This window comes from Pavona decussata, unplaced genomic scaffold (genome assembly GCF_977016875.1).
Source record: "Pavona decussata unplaced genomic scaffold, jaPavDecu1.1 SCAFFOLD_383, whole genome shotgun sequence".
Lineage (NCBI taxonomy): Eukaryota > Metazoa > Cnidaria > Anthozoa > Scleractinia > Agariciidae > Pavona > Pavona decussata.
In genome coordinates, this window is record NW_028145756.1 from 655,623 (window position 1) to 668,097 (window position 12,475).

General features: G+C 37.7%; 1 protein-coding gene across 3 annotated transcripts in view; it reads left to right on the forward strand.

Annotated features, from left to right (window-relative positions):
• The window catches only part of LOC146451853 (uncharacterized), a 97,960-nt gene extending 88,295 nt beyond the window's left edge, over window positions 1-9,665 (forward strand). For all 3 annotated transcript variants that reach the window (XM_085098547.1, XM_085098546.1, XM_085098548.1), the window contains 4 exons: window positions 2,634-2,833; window positions 4,655-4,774; window positions 5,766-7,280; window positions 7,723-9,665. In XM_085098547.1, coding sequence (XP_084954673.1) covers window positions 2,634-2,833; window positions 4,655-4,774; window positions 5,766-7,280; window positions 7,723-7,895 — 2,008 coding nt within the window. In that variant the 3' untranslated portion in view covers window positions 7,896-9,665. The remainder of the gene's footprint in view (window positions 1-2,633; window positions 2,834-4,654; window positions 4,775-5,765; window positions 7,281-7,722) is intronic.
• Window positions 9,666-12,475: the final 2,810 nt, after the last annotated feature.

The following is a 12,475-nucleotide window of genomic DNA, read 5'->3' on the forward strand; positions in this document are numbered from 1 at the left end:
GGTAGTCGTTGATAAATATGTATCTTTACTATATAACTAATTCATCACAAACCATAACACAGTCGGGAAAGGGCATTGTTCATTCCGCCTAAGGTATCTTCACTCATTTTATAATAAGAAATATAACAATAATTTACGGGTCGTCCGCGGTTGTTTTGACAAATCAATACACCAAGTAAAATCGATGAAACAATCAGGTAAAATGAAAGCACATAAAAATCTATTTACAAAAATGTGCAATTGGTAAACTTTGTGTTCTAATGAAAGTAATGTTGAATATAGTCCAGGGTCCTTGTCATGGGTGTTGCAACAGTTGATTGTTACTTATCAAACATTAGGTCCAAATTCAAGTCGAAATTCGGCACGATATCTTCGTACTCCATGTCAGCTATTTCTTTTAAAATTTCTTCCTCATCAGCGGCAGACTGTTGTTGAAATATTGTCATACATTGTTGTATTTCTTTTTCCTCTTGTTCGGAGATGTGATTGTCGGTAGAACGGTATTTTTGGCGAAGGAAGTGCCCTTTGTCTTTCCGTAGCCACTCGGATATCTGCCGTTCTTCGTCGTCTCCAAGAAATTCACTTGGCGGAACTACTACAAGTACCTGATCTGATGACCCATTTTCATTTCCATGTTGATGGAATTAAGAACGAAGCATACACTGATTGATATTACGGTATTTGATACTGAGCGAAACTCCTTTTAATGCATTGTAGCTGTATGTTGATGGAATTAAGAACGGAGCATACACTGATTGATATTACGGTATTTTGCTACTGACAGTAATTAATAATATTCACTTGGTGGTTTTTTTGTTCAACTATAAGTTTAATTTAACTAGATAAATATTACCAGATTACTGGCAATGCCTGTTTTAAAACCATGGGTATTGGACAGAAACATACATGTACAATGCGTGGATCTGATGACCTATTTTCATTTCCATGTTGATGGAATTAAGAACGAAGCATACACTGATTGATTGATTGGCACTGATTGGCCCTATCTTGCCTTCATCTTATCCTAAGTCTTGAATCTTGTGACATTTGTTATTCTTGCGATTCTTGCGATATTTGTAATGAACGGATTCTGCTAGCAAGAAAAATCCTTGTTACTTTTGCGATATTTGCGATATTTGCGGACATTTCGGGGCCCTTCTTGCCTTCATTTTATCCTAAGTCTTGAATCTTGTTACATTTGTTATTCTTGCGATTCTTGCGATATTTGTAAGAAATGGTTTTTGCTAGCAAGAAAAATTCTTGTTACTTTTGCGATATTTGCGGACATTTCGGGGCCCTATCTTGCCTTCATCTTATCCTAAGTCTTGAATCTTGTGACATTTGTTATTCTTGCGATTTTTGCGATATTTGTAATGAACGCTTTTTGCTAGCAAGAAAAAAATCCTTGTTATTTTTGCGATGTTTGCGATATTTGCGGACATTTCGGGCCCCTTCTTGCCTTCATCTTCTTCTTAGTCTTGAATCTTGCTACATTTGTTATTCTTGCGATTTTTGCGATATTTGTAATGAATGCTTTTTGCTAGCAAGAAAAAATCCTTGTTATTTTTGCGATGTTTGCGATATTTGCGGACATTTCGGGGCCCTTCTATCCTTCATGTTCTTCTAAGTGTTGAATCTTGTTACATTTGTTATTATTGCGATTTTTGCTATATTTGTTACTCAGTCTTTTCTCATGGCAAGAAAATGTCTTGTTACTTTTGCGATTTTTGCTATTTCTTCTATACTTTTCTAATAGCCGTTTTCTTTGCGACAATTGCGAAACTAATTTGCTAGCAAATTCTTGCTAACAAGGTCGATCCTGGACATAAGTGAATTATTTATGACATTGAATCCGGAAATCCCACCCAAAATCGCACTTCTCGACTAATCGATAACTAGCCTAACAACGACACGACAGCGCTGCACGCCACGCCCGTTGTACTTTTCCTCGAGTCAGAAATAGATTTCAACTGCAAACTAACCTGTGGAACTACGAAAACACCATGCTCATAAAAATAGTTGCCATGTTCAGAGACCTTTTAATCTCCTCATTTGATGCTACAATACCAGTAAATAGGGCTTTCCACCCAGCCCTAGCTTCGCGAGGTTTTGGGAGTCACGTATTTCTAGTTTAATAACTATCTGCATGGTATTTTTTTCAGTATCTTTAGAATACGAACGCCCCTGAAATCATTATTACCCAGTACCCCCAAATTTATTAGCATTGCCCTGTTCTTACAGTGCGACGCGCCTTACTTTGGCCACCCAACAAACTTATTTTACAATTTAATCAATCAGGATTTGCGAGTTTGATTAACGGTCACGCCTTCTTCGAAAGAACCGACAGGCAAGTAAAGCAACAACGAATTATTGAAAAATTGTGATATTTGTATTTTATGAACAAGGAGGAAGATATCCTCATTTGCTAACTTGTAAAAAACGTTCGTTGGGTGGCCACTGTAAGGCACGTAATTCTTACTTCCTCGTCCCCATTTGCCCACTTCCCCTACCCCCACCCACCCCCACCCCAACCATTGGCCTTCCTCCTTTAACAATGCTTGTTTTGTATTTAACTTTTTTAATATCATATTGTTGTTTGGGAAGTTTTAGATAATGATGATTTATCTATTCAGTGACTGTGCTCCTTCAACAAGTTTTCATATCCTGCTTGTTGATAACGAGATTTACCATGAAGGTGGATTTATCCGCTCGGGGTTTGAATGCCAAAGAGGAGAAGATTCAAGTATCATTCGGGGTGCAAAATTCTTTAAGTGCAGCCCTTGCACTGCTGGGTTCTTTAACGGCAATGGATCTTGTGTGGCGTGCCCTGCAGGTAATTAACATAGGTAATTCAATGATAAATGTGTGACTATTACCGTTATCGTACGCAACGTAAGTAGTTGTGAAAATAAGGCCTGAAAAAATGTCAGACTCTAACGGTATTTGAAACCATGTCTTTGTGATACTTGAGCAGCGCTCTTTCTCTCTTCCTCTCTTCCTCTCTACCAGTCCCATTATCTTTCATCTCCAGCATCCTTAAGGTTACTTCCATGTTTCGCGAGTACATTCAGGGAAATCTACCGTACGCGCGCTTCTTTCGATAAAACCACGGAAAACTATATATCACTGTAAAGCTGATAAATTGAAGTTTGCAAAAATATCAATGTTTTTTATTTTGTTGGATACATAAGCGCTCAGAGGCCTGCAAACTCAATACTAGCGACGTATACTTTACTGAATTACCCAATCTCACGTAACGACGCACAACCAAACAGACTGCACAATATCAATCAGGAGATAATAGGCTAACAAAGTGTGTCAGGCTTTTTCTTTATTCCTATTGGTTTGTGAGAAAACCCATCCTAAAGATGGACAATAGAAAATTTTTGTAGTCCCGTCGGATGTTAACGCGTCACAGGAAAAATATTTTGAATTTCGTAAAAGCTTGACACACTTTGCTGCACTAATATCTGATGACCATTTTGGCCAAATTTCGTTGAAATCTGGCAAATCTACATACCCTATTAATTCATTTGAAGATGGGGAATTCGCGCAAAAACAAAAACCGTGTTTTCGGCCTTAAATCATTTTCCGAGTTTTCGCACCTCATCAAAATACTTGTCAACGCGCTCACGCCGCCGGCCAATCAAACACAAAGAAGCCTTCCCTGGGGACTTCTGTAAGCATTTAGTGTTACTGTAATATTGTAAAGCGATTTCATGGGAAAACTAAAGTCTAGATCTGGCGCGAGAGAGCCACCGGCGAGACCAAAACAAAGAAGAAAACGGCAGATAGACGTAGCCAGCATGAAACTGGCAGCCCCAGCGGAGTTGACACGAGGCATGCACTTCTCACCGCTTTCAGTACACGAGGCTTCGCGCTGAGGTTCGCTGCTTAATTTCAGCCGGTCAACAACGGCGAAAGTGGCTGAATTGTCGCCGGCATCTTCGATTTTGGACTCCAAACTGATGTTCGACTCTCCACTATCCGATTTATCGTCCTCGAATTTCTCTGCTGCCGAGGCAGTTATAGAAAATCTGACTGGTTGTACCAAGAACCCTTTTTGCTCTCCGCCAGCTGAAGTTTTTTAGCTTCGTCAAATGATTTTTCGACCTTCTTTGGGCCCGTTTTTTTCTTAACTGTCACCCAAGGCGATTTTTCTAGTTTCGCTTTTTTCATAACAACCTTTTACGCAATGCTTGAATCCAAAATGGAACGCTGTTTCGCAGTAAAATTTTACATACAACGCCGTGACATGTGATGAACACGATGTAGACAAAAATATGCAAATTTGCCGGTAATTCGAGATCGCGGGTAAATTTTGCCGCGTAATATCTCAACACAGTCCCGCATAAATTGGATTATGACACCTTAACTCGCTCACCGCTTTTCCTACAAAACTTTGTTTTTCAGATAGCTCGCGTTCTTTTTAAGATTTCTAACGGCTGTTTTCACGAAACTTTGCATCCCTTTCTTGTTTCAAAAATTATCTAAAAAAAGTTATTTGAGAAAAATTCGACCTTCCTTCCCCATAAGTAACCTTAAAGTCATTTAAAATTCTGGTTACCTTTCATTCCTGGTAAAAGCAATCCTTTTTCCATTTACGATACCATTAACACAGCTGTAAAACTGTTCTCTTCTTTTGTAACTGCAGGAGGTTTCTACCAAGACCAAATGGGGCAGGTCGAATGCAAGAGATGCAGTGTTGGTACGTTTGTCTCCGTGGAGCGTGTTCCTGGTAAAAGTGCAACGGACTGCTGGGCTTGTCCATACGGTAAGTGGTCGCAGGTAAACACCATGAACCGATAGGTCTTATTACGGTTTTGTACGCCATTTTAACGAGTAGGCAAACACGTCTTGAAACAACAGTATTTGTATGGAAATCCGATCTGAAATAATTTTCAAAAACCTTCATTTCTAAAAAGGTCATGAATTGGAAACTTTTGGCACTAGGAGAAGGATTTTAAGGGAAAATTTGGAGGGATGTAGCTGTGCCAGAAAGTGTCCAGTCATGTTGGGAACTTTCCACACATTTGTCTGTATAGCGAACCAGCCGTGAACTGGTACTAAAAGTAGTTCGCGGGAAAAAAATACATGGAAATCTGATGGAAAGTTCAAAACACGACTGGACGCTTTATCGCACAGCTACATCACTCCATTTGTTTTTTTCTCTTAAAATCCTTTTCCTAGTGCCAAAAGTTTCCAATTCATGAATTCTTAACAAAATTATTTGACATCGGAATTCCACACAAACACTGTTATTTAAAGACGTGTTTGCCAACTGGTCAAAATGGCGTCGAAAACCTTGATAAGGCCTATTCCAGCACACACTCATTTATTCACCAGGCTGAAAATATACCTTAAAGTTTACTCCGTTTCGCATATGCCACGCATTGACCATTAAATCCTAGCAGCACACAGGATGTTTGTCACTCAAGCCTAGTTTATGCCAAAATATAAAATTCAACCCTTAAATCGGATATGTTTCTCCGGAACAAAGCAAAACACTTTGAAAAACGTTGCCCATTTTACACTTTAGATCAGTCCTTTTACACGTGAACACGCACAGCACACCATGTGATAATGTGTTTTTCTTTTTAACAGATAATGAGCAGGGACCAATCGTATCATCTACACTATCTTCGCCATTGTTTAATTCTTAGAGGTGGTTCAGGACCACAACATGTATCAAATCATTATCATTCCAGCAACTGCTGCAATGATTATGCTTGGAAATTGTTAATAAACAACGATCTTCTCAACAGGTACCCTATCGAATCAAACTGCTGACTATCGCGCTTGTAGATGTCTCAAAGACTTTTACCGCATGGATCGTTTTGGGCCCTGTTCAGCGTGTCCACCCCAGGGCACAAACTGTGTAAACGATACAGCAATATTGGCGCCCAGTTATTACTGGAACTGGACCAACCCAAGTGACAAGGACAGCTATAAAAAATTCATCAACAATATTCATTGCTTTGGGGCTGATTACGATGAAAGGTTCTCTAAATTTCCCCTGCCACTGCCAAAACCAGTAAAATGTCCTTATGCTGGCTCATGCAAGGGTGGAATTGATTCAGAATGTCACGAAGGATATAAAGGCAACCTGTGTGCTACTTGTACTGATGGCTACTACCTTCGATTTAACACTTGCTTGAAATGTCCGGGATTAACTGTTTCTATGATTTCGTCTCTTGTGGTGATTGTACTTTTTGCTGTGGTGTTTCTAATGGTTCTGTGGGGCGATTCAAAGAAAACCGAGAACGATCGTACTGTTGCAGACGTCGTCATGTCCTGTTTCAAGATTGTGATTGGCTTTTACCAAGCCATTGGTGGTATTTTCTCGGCGTTAGAGAGAGTTCAGTGGCCAGTAACATTGATCTTCATGGAAAAATGCTTGAAACTGTTCGAAGGAAATATTGTTCAGTCTGCTCCGTTAAGCTGCATCTTTCCGAAACTACGACTAGACCAATTCTTCAAGTTTTTCTCGGTTATCTCTGTCAATCTGTTAGTTATTTTCCTTATTTTACTCTACCTCTTTCTTAAAAAGCGCCACCTTAAGAGTAAGCTGAATTATTCCTTCAGGGAAGAAATACGGGCGGTATCCGGTTTGAAGAAGTCCTGCTATCGGAACATTTTCTTATTTTCACTGGCCTCATATCCAATGACAAGTAAAATAATTATCCAAATGCTATCTCTTCCAGGTACCTGTGTCACACATTGCTTCACAGATAACGGGAAACACTGCATCTCCCTCCTGAAAGCCGATTACTCCATCGAATGTTTCACTGCCCGACACAAGTTGTACTGGCCCATTGCCGCCGTGTTTGCCTTGTATCCTGTGGGATTTCCTCTCCTGATGCTACTTCTCGTTTACAAATATCGCGAATCCAACTCTGATGGAGAAATTGCTTTCGGGTTGAAAGTGTTCTTTGAAAACTATAAGAAAAAGTTTTGGTTTTGGGAGATAACAGAGATGTATCGTAAACTGATATTAATTTCGTTAATATTTCTCTTTGAATCTGAGAGTCTTTCACAGATTGGCATTACTCTTTTCACCGTGAGTGCTTTTGGAGTGGCCTACACCTTCTTTCGCCCAATTAAAGACAAGTTTGAAGATCGACTCCAAACCTTTGTGCTGTGGGTCATCTTCTTTGACGTATGCCTTGGAGCAATGTACACCACGTGTGATGCCACCCATCGTCACAAAGTAAACGACTCGGTATTGGTTAATGTCCTCTTTGTGGTCCTTAATAGCTCAGTGCTGCTGGTTGCTTTGGGTAAGCCTCGATAGTATGTTTAACATCTCATCAGCTGAACCCGTTTCGACTGATTGAGACATTATGAACTGTTATTTCGTTATTTGTCCTTGTTTTATATCAGGTAATCAAATGCAATATTGCCTTGTTTCTTTTACGGACTAAACAAGTTTTTTTGTCAGCCCTGGATTAAGATAAGATAAGATAAGATAAGATAAGATAAGATAAGATAAGATAAGATAAGATAAGATAAGATAAGATAAGATAAGATAAGATAAGATAAGATAAGATAAGATAAGAAAAGATAAGATAAGATAAGATAAGATAAGATAAGATAAGATAAGAAAAGTTTACCGTATTTTGGACGTTATCGTAGAAACGATAAATTTCTTTCTTTGTCTCGAAAAGTACAACGCCCTAACAAAAAAGTACATCAGGGAGCTAATTTTTTAATCCCTTCTAGGTAAAGGAGCTGCCCATATGAAGTTCGTCTGGAAAAAGGTTTCCTCGTGTTTGATGCAATGCTTCCACATTTTGCGGAAAGGAGTTGTGTTTCTGAAGAGGAGAGTCTGCATTCGCCTCCAAAGTTTGATCCTCTCTAACCGTAATGAAGCAGAACCACTCTTGATCCAATAATAAAAACAGGTTCTGTGAAGGTGTAGTGATTACACGTTACAGGTTTAACTGTCCAATTTTATCTCAAGATATTCGCGAAGCAGTTTAAAGGAATCTTGTGTCAAATTTCAAACTCTTGCCGTCTTACATTTTTCTGTCGAACCGAGTTCAAGCGTAATTTTGGGCTGAGACTCCGCCCCGGAATGTTCAAAATTCTGTCAAAGTTTGCCTTGAATAATTTGCTGAATTTGAAAAACACGTTTCCGTTCAAATGGGCCGTCAATAGAATTAACATTCAACTTTGCTTCGTTACTCAAGGAACAGAAACGTGGAAGCGCTACATCAGGGGTGATAGACCCTTTCACGCTAATTCGCCACCATTTTAAATGGAGTGAGCATGGCGCGAAATGGAGTGACAACGAGGGACTCTGAAGACAAGTTATTTCTGTTCACTTAGTTTATTCTGGAGGTACATTTTATTGAGACCCCAGACAATTGATGTTTAATTCATATTTCTTATCTAGAGTTCTCAAGCCTTTGTTGAAAATTATGTCTTCGGTATGCAGGGTTTTTCCTTTTCGACAATCAATTTGTAGGTGATTATTTGTAAATTGTATTTCATATTATCAATTATAGGTTTCAGTACTTAAATAACTACTGTAATACATGCCATATTTGCCCAGTAAAATGTAGAGAAAAAAGCAAAGCAATCCTGAGTGTCGTTTAGTTTATAAGTAGTGGCAGACTATTTATTGCTAATAATAAAGAACGGTAAACTGATTTTTTTTTTTTTTTTTATCTTTAAACACGTTAACAAGACAGCTATGTGTAAAAAATGTCCTTAATAGTATTTCGTTAATTTGTTTGTCTACAATCACAACTGAAGAAATAGTGGGGACCTTACGCAACCACGACGGCAACGCCAAAGAAAACGTCACTTGAAAACATAAGTTCGAGTTACTGGTACTGCTTCGTTCTTCTTTCCAATTCCTTTAATTTGCACAATGTGGCCGACCAATCCAGTAACAGGATGGGTGGGAATGAGTCTTCAAATTACAACAGGGAATGAAAAAAATTACCTCCATTTACTAATGTTCTCCAGGAAACGTCGAACTTGGTTATTTCAAGTTGTACATGTTTGCCCGAGGACGGTCAAGAGATGTACCAAAATTAACGCACGTGCACAGCCATTGTTTTGCTCATTAACCCGTTTATTTATTGACGTTTTAATGACCATCAACGTCGTGTTTGCGTACAGTACCAATTGCTCGAAGTCGATTGAGAAACCACGAACTTCGGCTTCCGGACCTTTTATAGAGAAATTAATTATTACTAAAAATGTATTTTATATCTTATTTTCTATTATGTTCTCTTTTAAATTGTTTTATATTGTTTATTTTACATTCTGTTATCACATGTTTATTAGAGGCGGCTTGTCGGAATTTTACTGGTAGTAGCGACTGTCTACAAAAGATTTCCCACAAGCACCGGCTAAAATTGCATAACCCTAGTTAAGGCGTGGCTAGATTAATAAATAAGGGCGTGAAATTAAGATACAGATAGGTGACGTAAGGATTTCGGAGCTGTTCAGCATTGCTAAACAAAGAGAACGAGCGAAGAATCATTGGTTTATATTTTACCACACTTAACAAGAAAGATCTTAATAGCCACGGTCTTTTTTATAATTTACATCATATTCAATAAAAATACTTGAGTAAATAGAAACCAAACACAAGAGTGAAAGCGATCGATCATGTAACTCCAGAAATGATGATTTTTGTAATCCACTAATAAAACGTAAACACTGAGTTCAGTTACTTGCTGTTTATTGAGCTTTTGAAATGCATCAGATTCATACACAATTCTTCTCCGAAGTCGCCCGTAATTAAAATTTTAGTGCAGTTGGTAGCCTAACCACATTGCGAAACAAACAAATACAAACACACAGAAAAGGTCTCAAAGGTCTCTTTATTTACTCCTTGGAGGTGTATAGCGCAATGATGTCATGTAACACCAAAACCGAAGAGTTTTAAATAATAGTTGTATTAATATTGCGAGCTGCGTTAATTAAGAACTGCATTGTTGCAATATTAACACGTGCTGCGAGTTTTTTGAACAGCTTCAAAAACATTCCTGGAAAAGCGTGTGTCAAGAGAGTTCACAAAAATGATGCCTTTGTGAACGTTGGCAATTAGCTTACGAGAAAAACATTAAACACCAGATACTAATAAGAAGGAGATTTTATCGTGTTTTAAAACCACTGCACATGATGCTTTATCATTTGATGGGTCAATGGGCTTATGAAATATGAATGAGTTTTTGAAAGGACACGGTACCCTCTCCAATGCAGAATCGATAACAGTAACAATGTTTCAAAATGTTTAATTTTCCGATTTTTCATAGGTAAAAGTATTATGATATTTCTACACAATGTTTGCTGCACATATACATTTTGGAATTTTTCTCTTGCCTTGGCATAGGTGATCGGGCCACTTCTTTGCCATGTCCTCGTTTGTTTGTTTGGTTTTTTTGTTTTTTCACAGGCAAATTTTGAAATGTCACATGCCTCTCTTTCTCTCTCTTAGATATGTTATTGCATTTCACTTTGTATGGAGAATAAAATATCGTAAATCCCGAACGTGAAATAAACTATATTTCAACATGTATTCGATAACATTAATAATATTAACTCTATCGTATTAATATTCTTTTTTGGCTTGGAGTTACTTCACCGTTTCAAGCTTCCTTTGATATCAATGTTATCCCCTCCAGAATGAGGAATAAAAGCCCAACGCTGTCAAATGAAACTTGAAACGGCGGAATAATCCCAAACCATACAAGACTACGTCAAAGATGAGTTAGTTTTATTCATTTTAACGAATGAATGTTAAAATATAGCTTAATTTTATGTTTGGGATTTCCGATATTTTATTCTCTTTACTACAAGGTCTTGTAAATTTTAGCAGACTGTCTGTAACTCAATACCGCACATGCACTCAAAATTAAAGTCACTTTCCGATTTTAATAATTAACAAGAAAGCCCTAAAAGGTTTTTAACTGGAAGTAAGCAATAAGCAAGGGACCGCGAACGAAAATGCTTAAAGTATACACAGGATCTGTAAAAGATCGGACTGCGTAGAAAACTTAACACGACAGCGACATGATAGAGACCAAACCGGGGATCAACAGAATGCGGCAACTGTGGACAGCTGTTTCGAGCTAGTTGGCCATGCACTTGTGAAGAAAAGTTTTGCTTTTCTCATTTTTTTATTTTTTTATTTTTTTTTTATTATCTTTGCATACTACAGAAAACAGTGTTTATAATACTACACACTACTTACAGAAATTACAATAGTTTACATCTGATTTGCAATATTAACAATACTTTTTTTTACTAACAATGCTTACTATATTTACAACCTAACTGTACTTACCATCCTTAATAATACTCACAATACCTATACTACTTACAATCGGTTACAATACTAACAGTATTTACAATACAATTCAGTATTACTACAAGTCGTACTATACAACTTAATTACTTACAATATTGATTGGAAAAATCAGTAATGAATCCCATTGGGTGTCCTGGCTACTCAAACCCCAGCTTCTATTTCGATTTGACAAAAAAATTACTCTCTCTCTGAGGAGCAGTATTTAAAAGGAGCCCATTTCTTCTTAAAAGTGGTTATAGTATTGTTGTTAAAAGTTATCCGTTTTACGATGTCCATGGAGTTCATAACCAATTGTTTGTATACTTCTAAAATAGGGAAAGTGCTTCTTAGTCTGCAGGTGTATATATAGTGTCTAGCGATGAGAAGAAAATGGTGAAGGAGTAGGTTAGATATGTAGTCAATGAGACCAAAGCAAAGACCAGGAGAGAAAGAGGCTCCTTTTGTAAGAGTAAGATTTTAGGAAACCACTGCAAAGTGTTTTCCAAAAAACTTACTATACTTGCAGTTCCAAAACAGGTGGACAAGGGTTTCCATAGTGTTGTCACAAAAAAAAAAAAAAGAGAGTCTACCCCTTTTTACGCCAATTTTGTTGAGAAAGTCATTGGTAGCTATTCGTCTGTGGAGAAACTTAAACTGGAAAGCTATTAGATTTGTTTCATTTGTGCACAGAAAAGGAAGACGATAAGTATTTTCCCAATTTATCTCCAGATTTCTTATAACCTCATCTTTCGAGAGCCATTTTCCTTAACTTTTTACAGGGGTTGATGCTTTTTTTCTCAATACGGCATTTGTAAGCCGCTTTACAAATGTTCAAAGATAATAGACGCTTTCAGCTGTTTTGTTGCTGTTGTTGTTGTTGCTGTCGTTGGTGTTGTTCTTGTTTTTGGGTTATGGTTATTGAGGCCAGAACACTTTTTTCTAAAATGTTTTTTGGCTAATACCACTTTATAATACTCTAGATAGTTGGTCTGAAGTTTGTAATAAGCCTTGAAGGTATCGTAACTCATGAAATTCTGGTATGCATCGAGTAAGTGCCCAACTTCTTTTACCCCTGCCTTAAACCACGATTTATAAAATAACGGCCTGTTGTCAATCCTTATCAGGGAGTTCTGCCAAATTTTAGTAGAATTGAAATTCAAGTTC